This window comes from Equus caballus, chromosome 10 (assembly GCF_041296265.1).
Source record: "Equus caballus isolate H_3958 breed thoroughbred chromosome 10, TB-T2T, whole genome shotgun sequence".
In the NCBI taxonomy this organism is placed as follows: Eukaryota; Metazoa; Chordata; class Mammalia; order Perissodactyla; family Equidae; genus Equus; species Equus caballus.
This window is the reverse complement of record NC_091693.1, coordinates 20,509,951-20,531,942: the sequence shown is the minus strand read 5'-3', so window position 1 is coordinate 20,531,942 and position 21,992 is coordinate 20,509,951. Positions and strand designations below refer to the sequence as shown.

Sequence of the window (21,992 nt, the reverse complement as noted above, 5' to 3'; positions counted from 1 at the left end):
GCTTCTTTGCACCCAAATGTGACTTCACTTGTCTCGTGAACTTGTCGTCTGTCTCCCGCTCTGGCTCATGACTGATGTCTGTCAGGCCCTCTTTCCCCAGACCCGCCTCCACGTCGAGCCACTTCTGCCTGTGGGAGCAGGGGCCACACTTTCCCTCCCCGCCCCCAGGGGGATCTCAGAAGGAGAAGGGCAAAGAGGGAGAGTCAATCAGTCTCTGGGACCCTGGCACTGACAGAAAGACCCTTCATCCTTTCTCTCTCCTCCGTGTTCCAAGTTAGTGGACTTTTCAGGGGGCCAACGAAGAGGGGAGATTTCTGCCCTAATTTCACAACTTGAGAGGAAGTTCAGTGCCCTGGACAGAGGCTGCCTCCTTTTAGCCCCCTCTGGGCTTCTTGGTCCCCTGGTTTCCCATGCCCCCCATCCTCGGTGCCTGGACCTTTGGGGGTAGCAGAGAGGGGGAGGTGATGGGGTAGGGGGTGGGCAAGGTGACCTCTCCCGGGCCTCTGCATCCTCCCTCCCCCCCTCCCCGCACCCGAGGTGCAGTGCGGGCTTCACAGCTCTAAATGTGTCCCCAACACCTGCTGCCGACACCTAGGGGAGGTGAGAACACAGCTGGGGAGGCTGTGGGGCACGTCCTCTGTGCCCTCCCTGGAACCTCCACCTGACAGGTCTGGGCCAAGGGCCCCACACCAGGGCCCCATCTCTTCTCTAGCTCCTCCAAGACCTCCCTGTCAGAGCCCAGGCCCCCAGAGTTGCAGCCTGTCCCGCTTCTCTGAGCCTCCTTTCCCCCCACACCTCTCCTCCTCTCCCCTCCCTCCTCGCTCCCCCCACTTCCCTGCTCCTGGACCTTTTCCTGCCCCCTAACCACCTCTCTCCTCCTCCCGGGCTGCTCCCTCTTGCTCCCCAGCATCCATCATCCCTCTCTCCCTACCTTCCCCGTCCCTCCCGCATTCATCCCTCCCGCAAAATTCATCAAATATTTACCAAAGGTGCCCCAGGAGTTTCTCCTGGCCCGGCCTCCCTTCTCCACTCTCCCCGTCTTCCCCTCTCTTCCCTCCCTCTTTTCTCCTTCCCCTTCTTTCTTCCCTGCCCTCTCCCTCCCTCCCTCCCCCCTTTCTCTCCCACCCCCTTCCCCCCATCCCCCTCTGTCGTCCCTCCCCCTCCCCCGTCGTCTCCTTTTCCCTCCCTCCCCCCTCCCCCCTCCTCTCTGCCCTCCCTCCCCTCTCTCCTCTCCCCCCTCCTTCCCTTCCCTTCCCGGGCAGCTTCCCCCCTCCCGCGCCCTCCCTCACCGCTCCCCCTTCATCATCAGTATTCCGCTCCCGTCTCCGCCGCTCCCGGCTGCTCGCGGTCGCTGCCGCACCGTCCGAGGCGGGGGCCGGGGCCGGGGCCGGGGCCTGGGGGGGGTGGGGTGGGGGGAGCGCGGCGCCGGCGGCCCGCGGAGGGAGGAAGGAAGGAAGGAAGGCTGGAAGGAAGGAAGCAAGGAAAGAAAGAAGGAAAGAAAGGAGGGCGAGAAGGAAGGCGCGCGGCGGGCCGGGCGGCGGGCGGCGGGCGGGAGAGCGAGGCGGCCCCCCGAGCCCCCCCGAGCCCCCCGCGACCGCCGCGGACGCCCCCTCCCCACCCCGGAGCCGGGGAGGGGGGCAGCCGGGAGACCCGGCCCGGCCGCGCCCCGCCCCCCGCGCCTCCCGCAGCGGGCCGCGCGCCCCATCCCCGCGCCTCCCGGGGGTCCTCCCCCCGCGGCCGGGCATGCTGCCCCCCGGAAGGAGCCCCTCTCCTCGCTGTGAGTAGCCGCCGAGGGGCGCCGGGCGGGGGCCGGGGGGGCATCGTGTAATTAGGGGACAGTGGGCTCCGGCCTCCTCGGGAGGGGGGGCGGCGGCAGAGGACAGTGGGCGGGGCCTGATGGAGAGCCGAGGCGGGGGGCGGGGAGGTAGGGGGGTGTCTCTGGGCCGGCGAGTTCTGTGTTGGGGGGTCGCCAATGCCTGGGGACCGGCGGGGGGGGGAGGTGTCCGTCCCGCGGTCGCTGCGTATCCAGCTGCGGGGTTGAGGATGGAGGGGTTGGGGGGGCTCGCTGCACGGGTCTGGGCCCCCCTTTCTGGGGCGGGAGTGCGGGGTCTTCCCCCCTCATTGCCCCTCCTACCCTCCACACCGCTGCTGCTTGGGGGGGGGGGGCGCACGCCAGGGATGGGGAGGGGGAGAGGCGGGCACGGGGTTTCCTTGGTGACGGCGCCTGGCAGGAGCGGTTGCCGTGGCAACCGGGGAGAACCGGGGAGTTTGGGAAGTGAGAACGGGAGAGACGGAGGGGGTGACTAGGGAGCGAGACAACCCCCTCCCCAAGCTTCAGTCCTTCTCCCTCTGGGGTCCCCAACCCCTACTGGGGGGGGCAGCCGAACCCCTGCCCCTCCCTTCTCCCAAGACCCCCTTCCTTGACCCCATTCTGCTTCCGGGCCTTCTCTCCTTGGGCACATGTGTCTCTGGGACCAGGCCTCTCTCCCACCATCCTTAGCCTCTCTTCCCGGGGACCTCCCCTCACCCCATTTGCTACCCTGCCGAGCCTTCACACCCTCAACCTGGTCTTCTAGGACCTTCTAATTGTGCCTCACCTTCCCCTCAGCATCCTCTCATCCCCCATCTCTGACTCTCTCCCCCCAGATATTCTCTCCCTTGACTCTCTCTCCAGGAGACCCCAACTTCAGCCTCTCTCTCCTCCAGCCCCACTCCCCACCCTGTTCCTCTCAGGACCCCCTGTCCCTTCCCCTCTCTGCTTGGGACCCCCGCCGCCCCTCCCCCCTGCACTCCAGCCTCTTTCTCTCAGACCCTTCTCTGTCTGGGACCCCCCCTCTATGACCTTTCTGCACGCAGAGCCCCTGTCCCTGCCTCCTCACCCCATGGGACCCCTCAATGCCAGGCCCCCAGTCCCAGGGTCCTCCTTTCTGGAACTTCTCCACCTGAGACCCTCAGCTGCTTCCAACTCCCCATGGGTCCCAGGAGCTGGAGGCCCAGGCTCTGTCGGGGTCCCTCCCAGGTTTTCAAGCCGCCACTGCCCTGGGCTCCTCCCCTTGGGCCAGGGGCCCAACCGACACCCCCCCCCCCCAGGGTCTGAGTCACATGCCCATGATGCCCCCTCGCTCGCCCACCCCTCTCCCCTTCCCTCTGCCACTCCCATCTTGACCCTTCTCTCCCCACCCCCACCTCTGCTGCTGCTCCTGAGCACCCTCCCCTCCTCCCGGGCCTGCTCCCTGCCGCCTCAGGCTCGGCTCTTCCAAAGAGACTTTCTCAGGGTGGGGAAATCCCCTGGGGAGAGCCCAGCTGGAAAGGGGGAGGGGGAAGGGAGCCTCAGGGCTGCCCCTCGGCCCCCTCCCCGCCCCCCTCCCCAGCTGGGAGCTGCAGTGGAGCCTCCGCAGCGCCCCATTGCTATGCGCCTCACATCCCAGGTCCGGGGCCGCGCAGCCGCCAGACAGGAACTCGGGCTCCCGCTCCAGCGGCAGCTGGGAGTAGCCGGAGTCGCTCCTCTCCTGGTCCAGGCGGCCGGCAGCATCCTCTCCCCACCCCGTAAAAACTCCCCACCCCGAGGACCCCCGGTCCAGGATCGGCCCCTCCCTCCTCCCGGAGCATCTCTGTCTCCTCGCTCCTGCGAACCTGTATCTCGCAGGTTCCTTTCCCCTTTGCCACCTTCCTCCTGCTCTTCCCTGGGTCCCCTCTAATCCTGGCCGCCCGAGGATCCCAAACACACACTCTCGGAAAGGAGAGACAGAGAGGGAAGCAGCAGAAAGGCGTGAGAGAGACTCACAGACGGGGACAAGGCAGGGAAGGGTGGGAGGCAGCGAGGAGGGTGCCCAACTCCCAAACAGACACGCACACACAATTAGGGCGCATCGCCACGGAGCCAGACATACACAGACTTACTCACTTAATTTCCAAGAGAAAGGGAGAGTCCGGGAGAGAGGGGGACACACCATCTGCACACAGAGGAGCTGGCGAGGCAGAGACACAGGGAGCCACAGACTCAGGGAGAGTGAGGCCGACCCGCGGTGCCGGCGAGAAGGAGCCGCCAGTGGTGCGGGGGGCCCTTAGGGGCACAGCGTCTGACTTGTGAGAGGGGCCCGAATCAGCCGTGGGAGGGTGGGAGAGTGTGAGAAAGACACAGATGCACGTGCAGACACTCAGACACACACACACAGTCATTCGCTGGCAGCCAGAGACCCAGATGTGGAATCAGAGTTGCAAATGTGGTTGTGGGACCCAGAGTCAGCCAGAGGCCCGGAGAAAGGCCTGGAGTCACGTGCACGTGCAGAGAGGCACAGAGTCCCTGGTACACAGACACCTGGAGGGAGAGACAAAGGCAGCACCTCGCGGACCCACACGCGGACCCCACCAGGGACCTCACACTCACAGAGCAACACAGAGCGTGCAGGTGGCTCCTCCGGGCTGCAGCCCACGTGCTGCTCATGCTGTCCCAGAGCGCACGGCCTCCAGCCCAGAGCCCAGCGTGAGGGGCACGCGTGTGCATGGAGGGACGCCCACCCCCGTCGGACCCCCGCCGTCGCCCTGAATCCCACCCGGAGGCAGCCGGGAGAATGCCCCCCGCGTCAGAGGATCCCAGGGGTCCCCTAGCTATCCCAGAGGACAGCGGAATGAAGACATGGGGTCTCGGAGGGCCACATCTCTCCCAAGTAGCATACGGCGAAGCGCACGCATGCGCACGCCGTCTCGCGCACACGCGCACGCGGAGGGGCAGACCTCCAGCCAGAGGGGCTGTGAGGGGCGGGGGCCCGGATTCCCAGCCTCTTCCGGAGCCCTGGCTCCCCTCTCCAGCCGTGGCCACAGTCCCAACCTCTGTCTCCTCTCCTCCCACCCCCAGGGGTCCCCCATCTCGCCTGCTGGGTGGCAGCCCTCTCTCTTCATCCTTCCCCAGCCTTCATCTCTTCTCACCTCTCTGGCCCAGCATCTGTCCCAAGATGTCCCCTGGGCCTCTGTCTCTATCGGGATCCTGATCTCCCATCCTCCTGGGCTGGCCCTTCACCCTGTGCCTTCCTGTCCTCGCACATCCGTCTACACATCCATCTACACATCCGTCTGCACATCTGTCTACACATCTATGTACACATCCGTCTACGCCTTGAGCTCATTCATCAGTCTTTCTCTCTCCCACCCCATCTGCTATGAAACCCGCTTCTATTTCTACAGCCCGCTCCGCTCCTGTGTCGTCTCCCGCACCTCGGCCTGTCCGTCATCTCCCAGGCCCCTCCCGCCTCCTCCCTGCCCGCCCCGCCCCCCCCCGTATGCTTTCAAAGGGTTTAGTTTGTTGCCACCTCTTAAAAAAAAAAAACTTAGCAATTTCACCTAAAAATCCATTCTCACCACAAGAAACAGTATCTGTAAGTGTGGTGATAGATGTTAACGAGACTGCTGTGTTCCGTTCGCAAATACCCAATCGTTAACGTTGTACACCTGAAACGAGTAGAGTGTTATATGTTAATTATATCTTTTTAAAAAAGTTCAGGTTCTCAGCTTCTTTTGAAAAATCCTTCCCCAACTTGGGCCCAGCCATTGTGGAGCGCTTAAGTTCACACGCTGCGCTTCGGCCGCCCAGGTTTGGTGGGTTTGAATCCTGGATGCGGACCTACACAGCGCTCATCAAGCCGTGCTGTGGCAGCATCCCACATGCACAATAGAGGAAGATGGGCACAGATGTTAGCTCAGCAACAATCTTCCTCAAGCAAAAAGAGGAAGATTAGCAACGGATGTTAGCTCAGAGCCAATCTTCTTCACCAAAAATAAAAAGAGAGAGAGAAAAGTTGTCCCCTGGGGCAGCAGCAGGTTGTGCTCAGGTGCCCCTCGGGCCACCATCCTACCCTGATGCATCCACCCATCTCAGCTGCCCAGCTCCACAGCCGGCTGAGTTTTCGACCTCTGCTAGTTTCTCGTCTCTCCCCTCTCCACGTGGCGCTCTTCTCGTCCTGTTGCTCTCTCTCACTCCTTCCCTCAGTTTCCTTCCAAAGTCTCAGCCCGTTTGCCATGGCTGTCTGCCCGTCCCTCTTGCTCCATCCTTCTCCTGGCCCCGTTTTGCCCCTGCTCTGAGCCCCCTGCCCACCGAGGATGGGAGGATTCCCGAGGCCACCAGGGTGCAGAGTGCACGTGGGCCCTTCGTGACCACGGTCTGCTTTGAGACCGCCAGCCCCCTGCCGTGTCCTAGAGTCAGCGCTGCAGGAAGCCACCACGTTGCAGCCTGTCCTCGGGCGGCTGACAGCCAGGACGGGCCGCAGAGCCCACCCTTGTCCCCGTGAGTCGGATTGCAGCCCACAGGCAGGGCCGGGATTCCCTGCGCGGTGGGGGCGGGGGCACGTCTGGAACTTCGTCTGGTCCCAGGTCTTAGAGGATGGGGCGTGATGCTTGTCAGTGGTGGGACCAACAGGGATGGGCCGGGCGCTGTTCTGAGAGGGCGGGGGGCTTCGCCTGGTCTCACCTGCAGGTCAGGGTGAAGATGGCAGGGGCTGCTTAGGGGCGTGACAGCATCCAGGTCCAGCACCAGCTCCTCCTCCGTCACCCTTGTCGCGTTGTAGGAACCACATCCTCGCTTCCTCTCTGGCCGGGTACAGGGAGTCTCCTCATCTCTGAGTTTAGGAGTCCCCCATCGCCACTGGGGAGAAACCCCTCTCACTTCTCTCCAGGCCCTGAAGAGGGGGCTCTGCCAGACAGGGTGGCAGGAAAGTAAGAAGAGTGGATGCCCCCTGGTTGCCTGGAAACCTACACACAACTGTTGCCATGACAGGCGAAGTTCTGGGAGATGGGCCGCCAGGGGGCCCTGCAATGGGGGGACAAGCAGGAGTCCATCCCGGGGGACCACTGGGTCCTGGTGGGGGGTGTGACCCAGCCTGGGAGAGAGGGAGCGAGGTGGGCTCCCATTCAGGGAGTTGCCAGCCCCAGGTCTCCTGGAGGAGCCACTCCCAACAGGAGGCACAAAGATTTGCCCTCCTCTTGCCCCGAACCCTGAGACGCGGGGCCAGAGAAGAGCTGACGTTCACTGAGAGCTTACAACGGGTCAGGCTCCGTGCTAGGCACCCTGTGTGGTTCGCCCGTTGACTCCTCACGGGAGTCCTGTGCCAAAGGGGCGTCATCCCAAGTCTGACATATGGGGAAACTGAGGCCCAGAGAGATGAGGTCCTTGCCCAAGGTCACACAGCTAGAAGTGGCAGAGCTGGGCCTGGAAACCCAGGCATGGGGTGCCCTGTGGATTGATTGCCTCCCCCAGCTGAGGCCACTGCTTTCTGGGGGGGCGGGAAACTGAGGCCCAGGGTGGGGGTCAAGCTCGTCCATCAGGCCCTCCCACTGGAAACTAGGATTGCTAATAATAACAACAATTAGACTGTTAATAACAGGAGACTCCTAGAAGGTTAGACTTTAAGAGACCTTGGAGTTCCTACAACTCAGGGGCTCCCGGCCTCTCAAGCTTGTTTGTGTCTTTAAGCCCCAGGGGACAGGACCCGCTCCTGGCGGTTCTCACGTTGGACTTCCCTCACCCAGGTGGGGGGGTGTCCAATCCACGTCTGGCTGGTGGGGGGCAAAGGCCCCTCGGGTGATTCTCTGAGCCCCCCGCTCCCCAATAAATGAGTGGTTTTGATCCAGCTAGAAATGTTGGCTCTACACCTGCGGAGGGGGGAAACTGAGTCACAGAATGCAGAAAAGATTAGTTCTTCTGACCCAGGGAGAGTAAATGATAACTTTCACCATCACTGTCATTCAGGTGCCCAGCATGGGTGGGACATGTGCCCGCGGATCCCCACCAACCTGAGTGTCATTATCTTCATAGACAGAGCCCTTGGGGGTGGAGGTGGGGGGCCGGAAGGGGACCACAGCCAGGAAGCGGCGAGTGAAGAGCTTAAACCCAGGTTTCTTGGACGCCAACGCTCTTTCCACCTCTCCATCCTTCCGAGAGTGACAGGGTGACGATACTGAGGAGGAGGAGGGTATTCACGGTGGGAGGATAATTTTATTGAGTGCTCTCCACGAGCCAGGCAACACGCTCAGCCCATCAGCTATGGGACCGTTGAACCCCCAGCACCCCAGGAGGCAGAGCAGCCATTTCCCCATTTTACAGATGAGCAAGCTGAGGCCCTGAGAGGTGATGCCCCCATTCTAAGGCCATGTGGCTAGTATCTGTGGCAGCTCAGGTTCTAACCTGGGTCCGGCCCACCCCGGAGCACACCCCTCCACAGAGCTGGGGGAGGGAGGAGGGGAGCTCCTTGTTCATCCTGAAATGGGATGCGGAAGCAAGATGTACCCCCAGAGACCTATGGCTCCCTGCTCCTCAGGGTGAGCCCCGTGACCAACATTCCTGGGGACCAGCATCCCTGAGAACCAGCGTCCCTGAGGACCAGCATCCCTGGGGACCAGCATCCCCGAGAACTAGCATCCCTGAGAACTAGCATCCCTGAGAACCAGCATCCCCAAGAACCAGCATCGCTAGGGACCAGCATCCCCAAGAACTAGCATCCCTGAGAACCAGCATCCCCGAGAACCAGCATCCCTGGGGACCAGCATCCTTCAGCCAGTTCGGACTCTCAGCCTCACCCTGGCTCCACCTAATCAGAACCCGCCCTTTCACAGGGTGCTCTGGACGCACACAGATGTCTGAGAAACCCTGCTCCACTCCAAGCAGTTTGCAACTTTTTATTACCTTTAGGAGCACCCCCGTCTTTTTTAAAATGCAATAGTCATGCGCACCCTGAGATAGAGAACAGAATGCAGCATCGCCCGCCCTTCCAGGGGAGAAGGAGTGAGGGAGGCCACCATGAGGCCGGCTCACACCATCCCCGCCCGGCCTGGCCTGCAGACTCACCCTCCCGCAGCCCTGCCGAAGCCTGGAAATGACCACCAGTTTGAAACCCACCCAAACCAGGCCGGGTCCTGGCTCTCTCCTGGAGAGCTCGAGTTCTCCGTGTTAAGACGCCCCCACCTCCCAGAAGGACACAGAGCCTGGGGGCCTGTAGGGCCAGCTTCCATCTTGGAGGCGGCCAGGGTCTGGGTGCAAGGACCTCAGCGGGCCTCAGAGGGCCCTTCTGTGAAGTGGGGCTATGACTGTTTCTCCCCGTGGGCACGGGGCTCCCTCAGCTCAGGCCCGGCACAGAGTAGGCCTCGGACGACACAGGCAGCCCGCCTGGTTCTTGGGCATCTCACTCTCGATAAGGTTGGACCTCCGTGGCTCCTGTAGGAGCCTGTATGGGAGCTGGGCAGGGCTGGGAGCAGGAGCCCGAGCTTTGGGGACTCAGGCAGAACCCCATCAAAGAGGGACTGGGGCTCCCGGGGTGAGAACCACGCTGTCCAACTCAGTCACCCCGACAGCTACCGCCACGTGTGGCCATGCACATTTAGATCCATTTAAATTCAATTAATTCAACTCCTCAGTCCCACTCACCATGTGGTAGGTGCCTGGCAGCCACACACGCTGGTGGCACCATATTGGAGAGCGTGGATGGGGCATCTCCACGGCCACAGAGGATGCTGTGGGTAGCACGCGCTACAAGGCCCGACTAGTGCCACTCGGGCTGGTAAACAGCCACTGTTCTCTGGCCTCCGTGTGTCCATCTGCCCCCTACCCGCCCCCCCCAGCCCTTTGTCGTATGGTGTCAGTTATTCATTCCCATTTCTCAGATGAGGAAATGGAGTGAGAGCCAAGGAGAGGAGCAGCTTCTAGCAGAAAATTGGCAGCAACACGGCCTTGCAGCCTGGTTTTTCTTCTTTCCCCACTTATCAGCCGGGACTTGAGTCCCAGCTGACACTCGCCCGCAATTTGCAACACGCCAGACCCTGTTCTGGGCGCCTTGTGCAGCCATACATGGCACCGACTGTCACTGACGTCCTGTTTGACAGAGGAGGAAACAGAGAGGTGCAGGGGCTGGCCCAAAGCTGCACAGCCTGGGACGGACGGCGAGAGTAAGGGTCCCTCCGCCACGGCTCCCCGGAGCGCCTGGGCTGCTGGCATGAGGGGGGTCGTCACCTTCAAGCAAAGATTGGGACTGCGGGTCCTGTGTTCGGGGCGCCTCTCCATTCTCCTCCCCCCTCCTCTTCCCTCTGTCTCGTCTCCTGTATCTCCAAGTCCCACCGCTTTTGCAAATTTGCTGCATCTTTTCTTTCTTTCCCTCGTCTCCATCCCCACGGCCTCATCCTCTCCCCCTGGACCCTCGGCTCAGCTCCTCCCTGGGCGCCAGCCTCCCCGCTGCAGTCCACTGGGAGGGGGCTGTGCAACCCAGAGCCGCATCGCAGCGCCGCACCCCTGCGCTCCCCGCACCTCTCAGCCCGCAGCGGAGGGAGGGCGTCTTCGGAACAGAGATGGACTCCGCGGCGCCCCGACTCTCACCTGCCTTCCCGGTCCCCGGGCCTTTGCACACGGGGATCCCTCCGCCCGCCGCCTTTCCGCACCTGCCGCCTCCCGCCTGTGATTCAGGTCTCAGCTCTGACATCGCCTCCTCCTGGGCGCTCCAGGGTCCCCGCCCTGCGTGCACCCCCTCTCTTAGCCTCTGGACCCCTAATTCCCTAACGACAGAGGCAGGTCCCCGTCGGCCCTGAGCGCCCAGCACCGGCAGGGCCCCGGGATAGGGGGCGCCCGCTCGCTCCTTCTTCCTTCCGCAGGTTCCGTGGGGGCGCCGCCGTGACCAGCCGGACAGGACTCCCTGCCTGGGCAGGGGCCAGGGGCAGGGGAGCCTTCCCCAAGGGGGCATTGGAACAGAGACCGGGACAGAGACACAGAGAGCCGCCCAGACCCTAGGAAGCCCGAAGGGCGCAGGGAACAGCAGGAGCAAAGGTCCTGGGGTAGGGATGTGCTCCGTGTGTCGGAGGAGCCTCAGGAGACACTCAGTAAATACTTGTTAACTGGCCCTGTGGAAGCCCAAACAAATGACCAGTCAGGGCCTCTGTGTGGGGATTTGGGGACAGACTGGCAAGGACAACCCCTCCTCTAAGCAGGTCCCCCCCTCGATCCCCGGCCCCACCTCTGCCCCTGGGAAGCCTGGTTCTGCTGCCTCTGCCGGCCACGTGGAGAGCTGAGCCCACAGCCCTGTCCGCTCAGCAGCAGCTCCGAGGGGCCCTGGGCCACCCTCTTCCCGGGTTCTTCCACCTCAAAAGTTAGGGGACTGTCAATTCCCGGGGCTTTGGGGTTGCTTTTATTTTAAAAGCGCTCGGGACACAGGCCGGCTCAGAGGGACACACGTGCGAAGTCGTTTCATCCATCTCTGAAGCCTGTGCTGTCTATGCCGCCCCCCCCTCCCCCCGGCCTGCCTTCACAGCTCCGGGCCTCGCCCATCCGACAGGCATCCAGAGACAGAAGTGCTGGTCTCTCCCTGACTTTGATGTCTCTCCACCTTCCCGGCTCCAGGCTCCACTTCCGCCCCAGTCCCTCACAGTCGGGAAGTCCTTCTTTAGATCTGACCTGCATCCCTCTTGCTGTGACGGCAGTCAATTTCCTATCTTTTTTTTTTTCCTCACCTTCTGAACTTCCCCCAGAAAATTGAGTCCGCCTGGTGGGAATTTTCCCTGCCTCCCTTTTCTCTTCGCCCCGCCTCCCCTGCTCCCCGAGTTTCCGATCTGCCATCTGCCCCAGTCCTCTCCGGCGGGCGCAGTGCCGAGATTCCCTCAGCGCCGGGGCTGGGACGATGGCGAAGCCCAGGAGGCCTCGGGTGCCCCAGGCTCCGTGCCTCCACCTCCTCCTGGATCTCGGCTGGCTCTCTGGGTTTCTCTGTTCTTCTGCCCCCTTGCGCAGTCTCTCGTCCCCTCGCGTGTGTGCGTCTGTCCATCTCCAGCTGTGTGTGTCTCTGTCCCGGCGTCTCTGGCTCTTTCTGCCTTTTGCGTCCCTTCTCTCTTTGGTGCCCCTGGCATCTGCATCTCTGCTTCGTTCTTGGCACCAGGTGGGGGCGGAGAACAGGTGGATCCCGGTGACGAGGCCTCTCCCAGGGTGGCTGGAGGGAAGAGCGGCAGCGTGGTGATCCGGCCGCGTTCCGGGTTCCAATCCCACCGGCAGCCTGTGTGACCGTCGGCCTGTGCCTGCGCCTCTCTGGGTCTGCGTCTCCATCTGCAAAGTGGACGCAAGGACGGTCCCCTCCCCTGGGGCCGTGGGGAGAGGCCCGAGGCTGGAGGCGCGGGCGGTGCTCAGCCGGGGAGCACTCCGTCCATGCCACCCATCACGATGTGGGGCCCACGGTGGCCAGTGCGGGGGCACAGAAGGCAGGTCCCGGAGGTCCCACCAGCCAGCGAGGTGTGGAGCCCGGGGTGGGGTGGTCCCATCCCGTGCAGGGGGGCGGAGGGCGGGGCGTGTGGGAGGAGGCTGGTGTTCAGATGCCCCACCCCGGAGACCCCCGTGGGAATCGTTGCTGCTGTCATGACAAGCGTGGGGGTCTGTGGAGACGCCGACCGGCCGGGCCAGCGAGGGGCACTTCCGGGCTTTTGTGTTTGGCCCTGGGCGAGTGACTTGGCCTTGCTGTGCCTCAGCTTCCCCATCTGTGAAGTGGGGGTGAGGCAGTCCCCTCTCGGAGGGCTGATGGGAGAGCCACCGTTCACAAAGAAACAACCCCGGCTTGTGGCCCGGTCGGTGCCAGGCAAGTGGTGGATGTTTCCGTTGTTGGTGGCAGTCGTGTCCAAGGGGTTGGTACACGTCCGATGCGGACGTGACAGGTGGTGTGGGGAGCGTGCTCAGAAAAGGAGGGCTTGGCAGCACCCCTACTGTCTGTGCCGGAGCGGCGTCTCTGGGGGTCCCCTTGGCGCACCGCCGTATCCAGGTGTGTAGCTCACACAGCTCGCCTCTGGGCATGACCTTTAGTGGGATGCCTGGAGCTGCACCAGGGACCTGCTGTTTGGGACTGAGGCTGAAGTACCCGGGACCCAGCCTGCCTGGTGGCACCACGGCATAAGCACGGGGGGTGTGGAGCTGAAGGCCGTTGTGTTTGTGACATACGGATGTGCTGCCTCCACCGGGCAGGCCTCCCGGGGTGGGAGGGGACCTGAGGAGCTGAGGCGTGGGCCTGAGCCCTTCAACTGTTGGAGTGTGTCTGGGGTGGGGGGCGCAGAGTGGGGACGCAGCCAGGCACCGTGTCTCCGCGACTGTGTGAGGGCCTGCGGCTTAACTGGGAGGCATATGGAGAATAGCGCAGATCACCGGTTCCCTCATTCCTTGTCCCGATGTTCACCGAGCACCCGTCCTACGCCGGGCCCGGACCCGTGTGCAAAATGGACACAGTCCCTGCCCTGGGGGAGCTTCCGCTCAAGGGTGTCGGCTGAGAAGAGGTCAAATGGTGACCAACATTATATAGAAAGATAAAGCAGAGAAGGTTCTGGAGAGGGGCCGGGGGGCTGTGTGATGTGGGATGGTCAGGATGGCCTCACGAAAAGGTGACACCTGAGCAGACCTGGGAGAAGATGGGGACAATTGGGGAGGAGCCGTGCAGGCAGACGGAAGAGCCCGTACGTACAAAGGCCCTGAGGCAGGCGTGTGCACAGCCTGCTCTGGAAACAGCGAAGAGGCCATGAGGGCCATGAGTGAGCAGGGGGAGGAGGCGGGAGCTGAAATCTGAACAGTCGCCAGCCTGGGGCCGGAGGGGTCTGTGACCCGGGTGAGGTCTAGAGCAGAGGAGGGGCGTGATCTGACTTGAACGTCGACAGGACCCTCTGGCTGCCCGAGGAACAGACTGGGAGATAGGATGGTGGGAGAAGCGAGGTGACACCTCTGGTGGTCCCGGGGGGAGGTGGGGTGGGGTGCAAGGTGGTCGGATCTGCGTTTCCTGTGAAAGTAAACCCCGTCATTGAGCGTTGAGCCAGGCGGTCCCCGACAGCCCCCTGGGGTAGATCGTGTCATTATCCCTGTCCCACAGCATTTGTCTGCGGCTCAGGAAAGTGAAGTCACCGGCCCGAGGTCACACAGCAAGTCAACAGCAGACCCAGGCTTCAAACCCTGGCCCCTGGCCAGCGCTGGGTCAACGTGCTATTGCCCCTCGTCTTTTGTGGCGTAGGGGTGGCCTGGGTTCTGAGCGTGGAGGTCGCGAGGGTCAGCATCCCTGCCCGTGGCGGCACACAGCAGGGACCCGGGAAACATTTGTCGGCTGGATGGAGGACCCCAAGGAACACAGGCGGCCGCCCAGCCCATCCTGCAGAAGTGTCTCAGGAGGTGGAAACTACGGGATGTGGCTACCGTCCCGGGAAGGGGGCTGCATCGGGGTGGATTGCTTTGTGGCATGAGTGGGGGCTGGCCCTCGGCTGAAGGACCGGGGTGACGGTGACATGGGTCGAGGTCCGCTGGTCTGTCAGGGGTGGGGTCGGAGTAAATGGTGTGGCGGTGCAGTGAGGGGCTTTGGGGAGCCCCCCCGGGTCCTGGAGGGAGAACCTGCGGGGAGCCACCAGCTTGTCTGCCCTCGGGGGCTGGGGAGGGGGGGCAGGCACAGGAGGGGCCGTCTGGGCCAGCGCTGGGGCTCCGCGGTGGCCCAGCCTGGCGATGCAGCCGCGGAGGGTGTCTGTGCCACGAGGCCGGGCTTGGCACGGCCGGACCCCCCTCCCCGGGCAGCCCAGCCGCCAACCTTCTTCCGTGCTTCCCGACCTTCCGCGGCTGCCCAGAACCAACGGGTTAATTAGATAAGGGAGCCTTTGATTAGCGGGGGAGGGGGAGGGAGAGGCCTCCCGGCGGCGGCGGCGCAGGGAAGGGGGGCCGGGGAGGAGGGATGAGAGGCGCCCTCCCCATTGGAAGGAGAGAAGGAGGGAGGGAGGGAGAGGGGAGCCGAGGCTCGGCTTGGCTCTGCACTGCCGTGTGACTAGAAATTGTAATCGCCGAGGAAGAGACAGAGACAGACAGAGCCCGGGCGAGGGACCAAGACTGACGGACGGACAGACGGAAGCTGACGGATTCGGGCTCCCCACCTAGAGAGGGCGATGGGGACAGAGCGAGAGTGAGGAGGAGATGGAGGAGGAGGAGAGAGGGAGCCTGGGGGTCCTGAGGGAGGCGATGCAGTGAGGCGGGAGCCTGAAGAGGGGTTGTTTGGGGCCTGAGGAGAGGGACAGGACGGACGCAGGGGGCCAGGGAGAGCAGAGAAGGGGGCCGGGGTCAGTGGGTGGAGAGAACAGAGGCTGGTGTGGGGTGAGTAGTGGAGGTAGAGGTGGGGGTGGGAGACAGGAGGAGGCAGCAGGAAGGGAGGAGGCGGCTGCAGAGCCCCAGACGGCCTCCCCGGGGGTGGGAAGGGCGACAGGCCAGGAGGGGGGGGCGCGGGGAGACCCAAGAAGCCCCTGCGCCCCCCCCCAGCATCACCTCGACGGGAAGCCCTGGAGAACTGGGGAGGCAGAGCCCCCCGGCCGGCTGGCGGCATGCGGAGGGGGGGCCTGGGGCGCAGGGAGAGGCCCAGCGGAAGCCGAGCCACCGGGGTGAGTGTCCCTCGTTGTGTGTGTTGGGGGGGGACAAGGACGGAGATGGCGGAGGGCGAAGGAGGGAGGGAGGGAGGCCCAGCCGCTGCCGAAGCAGCGATGGGGGGATGCGGGCTGGCCGAGGGCGCGATGCGGAGGGAGAGACGGTGCGATGCGGAGGGAGAGATGGTGCGGGCGGCGGCCTGGCCCCGGGCGTGTGCAGCGGGTTCCAAGGGCTGTCCATGCGGCCTGGGGTCCCCCAGCCACAAATCCTGGCCTGGAGGGTGTGGGCCGGGTCCTCGCCGGGCTGGAGAGGCCGCGGGACGAGCACCGGCTGTGGGCATCCCCTCACACTCCAGGCATAGGGGACCCCATCCCCTCACAGGGACACAGAGAGAGAGAAGTGCACGGCCCCCAGCCGCCAGGGGGACAGACGAGCCGGAACAAACAGAATCACCCCTCTCGGTCCCTCTGTCTGTCTGTCCCTCTGTCTGTCTCTCTGTCCCTCTGTCTGTGTCTCTCTGTCTCTCAGTTTGTCTTTCTCTCTGTCTGTCCCTCTGTCTCTTTGTCTGTCTGTCCCTCTGTCTCTCTGTCCCTCTGTCTCTATCTGTGTCCCTCTGTCTGTCTCTGTCCCTTTGTCTCTCTGTCCCTGGGTCCCTCTGTTTGTCTGTCTCTCTGTCCCTCTGTCTCCCTGTTCCTCAGTCCCTCTGTCTCTCTCTCTGTCCCTCTGTCTGTCTCTCTATGCCTCTGTCTCTCTGTCCCCCTGTCCCTCTGTGTAGCTCCCGTCTTGCTCTCTCACACTCAGGCACACACACAAATGCACATGCATCTCTGTCTGAGTTGAACTCATCTTGGAGCCGCAGGAGGGAGTAACGCGTGCGTGTGTGTGTGTGCAGGCGTGTGCGTCCGTGGCTCTGGGAGCCGGCCGCAGGAGGGCGTGCCCGGCCCCTGCTGGTGGTGTGAGCATCTCGGGTGTGTATCTGAGCACCCGCCCCCCCACCCCACCCCCGATCGTGGGGACCCCGGGGCCGGCCGGGCTGGCGCAGTGCTGATGGGCGCGGTGCCTCTGTGTGTCCTCGAGACCCGGGGCCACGTGCCCCCTCCGCCCCTCTCCAGCCGGCTCGACGCCCTGGGCCGGGCGGTGTCCCCTCCTGGAGCAGCTTCCTCCAGCAGTTCCCGCGAGGCTTCCGTCGGACACCCGTGTGCGGAGCGTGGTGCATAGACAGCTTCCTTGGCCTTCGGGGCTGCTATTATTATTGCTGTGGTCATTGTTGTTCATGTCGCAATCAGCCCAGCCCTCTTTCCGGCCGTTGTCTGAGGCAGATGGGGGTGGGAAGACCTGGCCCCACGCTGCCCTGTCCCCGCCTTGAGCTCAGGTTCAGCGGCCTGGCCCCTCGCGCCCTCCCCATCCACCGCCAGGCGCCGGCCTGTGGCACCTACTGGCTCAGACTGGCAGACGCTGTCTTTGCCTTGAGCACCTGCAATCCTAGCCAAAGGGGTGCTCCCGGCCGGTGCCGCCACCCCAGGCCACCCTCGGCCACCTCCTGCCCCTCGTCACCTCCCTCCCCCACCTGCCACCTCCCAGCCTCACCTGCCCACACCCGTCGCCTCGACAGGCACCTCACCCTCTCCTCCAGGTTCCCCCCAAGTCTAACTCGGATCCTTCTTGCTGTGCGAGGCCACAGGCCTGGACTGATGGCAGACTGAGGAGCCGCGTGCGGCTGGGCCGGGCCTGATGGGAGGGCGTGCGCGGTGCTGGGGCCCTGGGCTTCTTTGCAGACACCCCCAGGGAGGGAGAAGCAAAGGGGTGGGACAGGAGGCTGGACTCCCCTCCCAGAGGCCCACGCAGGCGGCGAGGGGACCCAGGCGGGCACTGTGTTGGGAGCCAGAGCTTCACCCAGCCTTCCTGGCTTGGCCCTGCGCCCTTTCTCTGTCTCTTGTGTCCATCGGACTCTCTCTCCATCTCTGTCTATCTGCCTTTTTGAAATCGTGCAAAGAGCCATTTTGAATCTGGTTCCCGCACTGGCCACGCGGCCTTGGGCAAGCTCTCCGTCTCCCCCAGCCTCAGTTTTCAGTTCTGTGCAATGGGCAGAAAGTCTTCCCAACCCGAGAGGAGACGAGGGGAGAACAGGGCCAGTGCCCCCTGCCCTCCTCCGGCTCTGTGTCCCTCAGCTGGTTGGCTCGGCCCATCCGGGATGGTCTCTCCCTCCACGGGAACCGGGCAGCCGCGTCCCCTCGGGTCCTGAGCGTGGGGCAGGGAGGGGACAATGGTGGCAGAGAGCCGCCTGGGTGTGGGGAGCAGCCAGGCCACGCGAGGGTCCTGTGCCTCACTGAGCCTCTCCCTCTCTCTCCCCCACAGCCCCCCGGCGCCCACGCGGAGCATGATCATTGAGGATGGCGCGCGCCCGCGGCTCCCCGTGCCCCCCGCTGCTGCCCGGTAGGATGTCCTGGCCCCACGGGGCCCTGCTCTTCCTCTGGCTCTTCTCCCCACCCCTGGGGGCTGGCGGGGGCGGCGTGGCCGTGACCTCAGCCGCCGGAGGGGGCTCCTCGTCGGCCCCCTCCTGCCCCGCGGCCTGCTCCTGCAGCAACCAGGCCAGCCGGGTGATCTGCACGCGGAGAGAGCTGGCTGAGGTGCCGGCCAGCATCCCTGTCAACACGCGGTACCTGAACCTGCAGGAGAACAGCATCCAGGTGAGCCGACCGCAGCCGCGGGGGAACACCGGGCGCTGGGGTGGCCGGTCCATCCCCCCTGAGCTGGCGAGGGCCTTCGGGACATCCCCACACCCATCCCCTGGGCACTTACGAGATGCTGTCTGCATCCTGGCCACTCGAGCCAGGCTGTCTGGGTTTTCGCAGGCACCCGGCCCCCTGTCTCTGCCGGCATTTGGGGCCCCGGGGTGGGACCGCCTTCCTGCCCCCTACAGCACAGGACAGGTGAGCCTGCCACCTGGCCTGGCCCTGGAGTCACAGGTCGGGCCGGGAGTGACCCTTCCACAAGGCCTCTGTGCCGTCTGCGCCGTGGGGGACCACGTGACTCCACGCCTCGGTTTCTTCATCTGAAAACTGGGGCTGAGAAGGGCCACGGCCCCCAGGGGCCGGTGTGGGGGCTGACGGGTGCCTGCTTGTCGGGGATCCAGGAGCATCGGGCACCTGGACTCGCGAGCCGTGCAGTCCGGGGCTCCCATCCTGCCTCCCAATGCTGGTGCTGGCGCGTGGCTGGTGCTCAGATGGGGCGCTTCCCGTCCGATTAATTGTGACTGTGATTGAGATGGGCCACAAATTATGCTTGAGGGGCAGAGCTGGGGTTTTTGAGGGCAGGGTCTCCTTCTCTGCTCTGGTGACCCAGGAGCCACATCATCCTTGGTTCGGGGACCGTCCTGTGTGCCGTGGGATGCTGAGCAGCATCCCCAGGCTGGACCATTAGATGCCAGTAGCACCTGCCCCCGGTTCCAGAAACGTCCCCGGATGCTGCCAGATATTCCCAGCAGGCATTGCCCCTGGTTGAGTACCACTGTCCGTCCCCCATCCAGTCCCCTCCAGGCCTCTCCTTGCCCAGCTCCCTCTCTCCCAGGGGAGGGGGAAGGGTCAGCGGCCCCTGTCAGTGTCCTGAGAGCCTGGGGACCAGGGCTCCCCTCCGTGGGGCAGAGAGGGGACCTCTTAGGGGGACCTGCCCAGGGGGCTGCCAATGGCAAGAAGGCTGTTCCTTCCTGGGTGGCCGTGGGGCCAGGACCAGTGAAGCTAGAGACGTAAGGGGCCACGTCACATCCTCCCACCCCTGCTGGGCAGGACGTGTGGCTCCTGGCCCCCCTCCGACGGGGCGGCTGCTCTGCCAGCGCGCTGGGTCCGCGGCCCCTCCCTCCAGGTGTAGGCCCAGCCGCTCCGTCCCGTCTCCCTTGAGGGGGCCGACACTCTCGCTTCCTTCCCACCGTCCACCTGCCCCATCCTCCATCCGTCCGTCCGTCCTTCATTGACTCACGTGACGTTCAACAGATGCCACCAGCACCGGCTCTGTGCCAAGCCCTGTTCTCGGCCGTGACCCAGACCCGCCAGGCCCCTACCCGGCCCTGGGTGGGCAGCTTATGTCCTAGCGGGAAAATCGATGGGATGCCACGTGGGGCTGGGATGATGTTAGAGAGATGGAGCCGGCGGCGCGGAGGTGATGCAGGCGCGTCAGGGAGCACCTGGGATGCGGACTTGTGGAGCCCACCCTACCCGCAGCCCGAGGCCACGGCTCCGTCCTTTACGTGAAGCCTGACCGTTTCCTCTCTGGGGAGCTCACTGAACAATTGCGTCCCACAAGCGTTTGCTGAGCACCTGGCCCTGTGCTGGGTGCTGCTCGCCGCCCTGTGGACCCTGATTCGCAGTAGTGACCAACAGCAGGGCCGGCCCATGGCCGAGTGGTTAACTTCATGCACTCTGCTTTGGCGGCCCAGGGTTCGCCGGTTCAGATCCTGGGTGCAGACATGGCACCATTCATCAGGCTATGCTGTGGCGGCGTCCCACGTAGAACTAGAAGGACGTACAACTAAAATATACAACTATGTGCTGGCACTTTGCGGAGGGAAAAAAAAGAGGAAGTTTGGCAACAGATGTTAGCTCAGGGCCAATCTTCCTCACCAAAAAAAAAGCATAAGAAAAAAAGCACCACCAGCCCCTGCCACCTCCTGACTCTATATCCAGCCCATCCTCCCAGAGGGGCGCTCTCCTCTGCCCAAAGCCCTCGGAAGGCACCCGGACTCCAAGGAATGAAGTCCGGGCTCTTTTCTGTGGTACCCAAGTTCCCCAAGGCAGGGCCGGCCCCGCCACCCTCTCCTCTGAGCCAGTTGCTCTCCCAGCGCCGAGAAGTTACTCAGGCTCTCTCTCTCTGCCTGAAGGTGCCTCTCTTTGGCCCTGGGGTCCCCCAAGCGAGGGTCCCACCACCACCTTCCCCCTGGGCCCGCAGCTCCCCACCCCCCAGGACATCCCCGCCCTGGATGCGTCTGTTCATTAAGTGTCTCTGGTTGTCTTGGCCCTCGGAACGCATCCGTGAGCAAAACCGACAGCCAGCCCGCCCTCCCTGAGCCCGCCTTCTAGACGTAGGCAGGATGCGTAAGTGATGGAGCTGTGGGTTAAAGATGCTAAGGGCTGTGGGAAACGACATAGGTGGGGAAGGGATGGTGGCTGCTGCTTAAAGACCCAGAGGTCAAGGTGGCCTCATGGAGAAGGTGACATTTGAGCAAATATTTGGAGGAGGTGAAGGTGGGAGACACATGGATGTCTGGGGAAGGGCATTCCCGGCCGGGGACTGCACGTGCAAAGGCCCTGAGGTGGGAGCCTGCCTGGTGTGTTGGAGGAATGGTGAGGTTGGTGTGGCTGGAACAGAGTGAGCCAGCAGGAGAGGGCAGGAGGTGAGGGCAGAGAGGGACAAAGGGACAGATCCTGCAGGTGGTCTGCAGTAAGGACTTGGGCTCTTCTCTCAATGAGATGGGAGGAGCAGAGGACAGGAGGCCTCTGACTTGGTTCTCTCTGGCTGTGGTGTGAGGAACAGACTGTAGGGCGAGGGTGACGGGGGGAGGCCGGTGCCGGCTCAGGAGAGGGATGCTGGCGCTCGGCACAGGCCAGGTGGAGGAGGCAGTGAGGGGCGGACGGTGAGGGGTGGGCAGAGTCTGGGTCTGTTTTGAAGGTGGAGACAACAGGATGTTCCAACAGAGCGGATTCGGGAACAGAGAGAGGGAGGGTGACACCAAGGTTTTAGGTCCAAGCTGGCTCCTCTGGTCGGACCTGTTGCTCATGCGTCTGTCACCCATCTCCCAGGCCACTGGCCCCCAAACCCTTTAGATCTGTGTCCCTGTCAGCATGTGCATGGGAGCCCCAGGGACAGACGTGAATTTATTTGTGTCACACCCCCAGCTGCTGCATCCCTGTGTCGCAGACATTGTGCAGCACACACAGAAAGGGACGTTGTTAAAGGATGGAAAACACGACTCGAAATCCCCACACTCTCTGGGGCCAGCCCGGTGGTACAGTGGTTAAGTTCTCGCACTCTGCTTCAGCGGCCCAGGGTTCTCGGGTTCAGATCCCAGGCGTGGACATACACACTGCTCATCAGCCATGCTGTGGCTGCATCTCACATAAAATAGAGGAAGATTGGCACAGAGGTTAGCTCAGGGCCAATCTCCCTCACCAAAAAAAAAAAGAAAAGAAAAGAAAAATAATCACCCCTAGTCCACCCACCTAGCTATAAATAAGTACTGTTTGCATTGTGTTTCAAAGCCTTCCTGGCTCATTTCTGTGCCTTTGTAAATGTATTTTTTAAAATTATTTCCTACTGAATGAATACAAATTCATTTGGAAAAACTAGAAAATATACTTAAGCAAAAACACAGGGATGAAAGCCAAGTGCAATTTGACACCCACAGGTAACTCGCAAAGCTCTGGGTGTCTCCATCAGATCCTCTCTGGCGGCTTCTCAGTGTTGGACCACGGGATCGGGTCTGTAAACGGATTTCTCACCTTTTATTTTAAAGAGAAAATGGAATCAGCATTTCATGGGGCCGGCTCGACGGCATAGTGATTAAGTGCGTCCCGGGGTTCACAGGTTCGGATCCCGGGCAGGGACCTACACACTGCTCATCAAGCCATGTTGAGGT

General features: G+C 63.2%; 1 protein-coding gene across 2 annotated transcripts in view; it reads left to right on the top strand.

The window, feature by feature from the left end:
- Positions 1 to 1,640: 1,640 nt before the first annotated feature.
- LRRC4B (leucine rich repeat containing 4B) overlaps positions 1,641 to 21,992 on the top strand; it is a 38,382-nt gene continuing 18,030 nt past the window's right edge. The window contains exons 1-2 of one of the 2 annotated variants that reach the window (XM_023650234.2): positions 1,641 to 1,777; positions 17,723 to 18,054. In XM_023650234.2, coding sequence (XP_023506002.1) covers positions 17,758 to 18,054 — 297 coding nt within the window. In that variant the 5' untranslated portion in view covers positions 1,641 to 1,777; positions 17,723 to 17,757. Of the gene's footprint in view, positions 1,778 to 15,246; positions 15,385 to 17,722; positions 18,055 to 21,992 lie in introns of those variants that run through there. The other variant, XM_023650233.2, reaches the window with a different exon arrangement.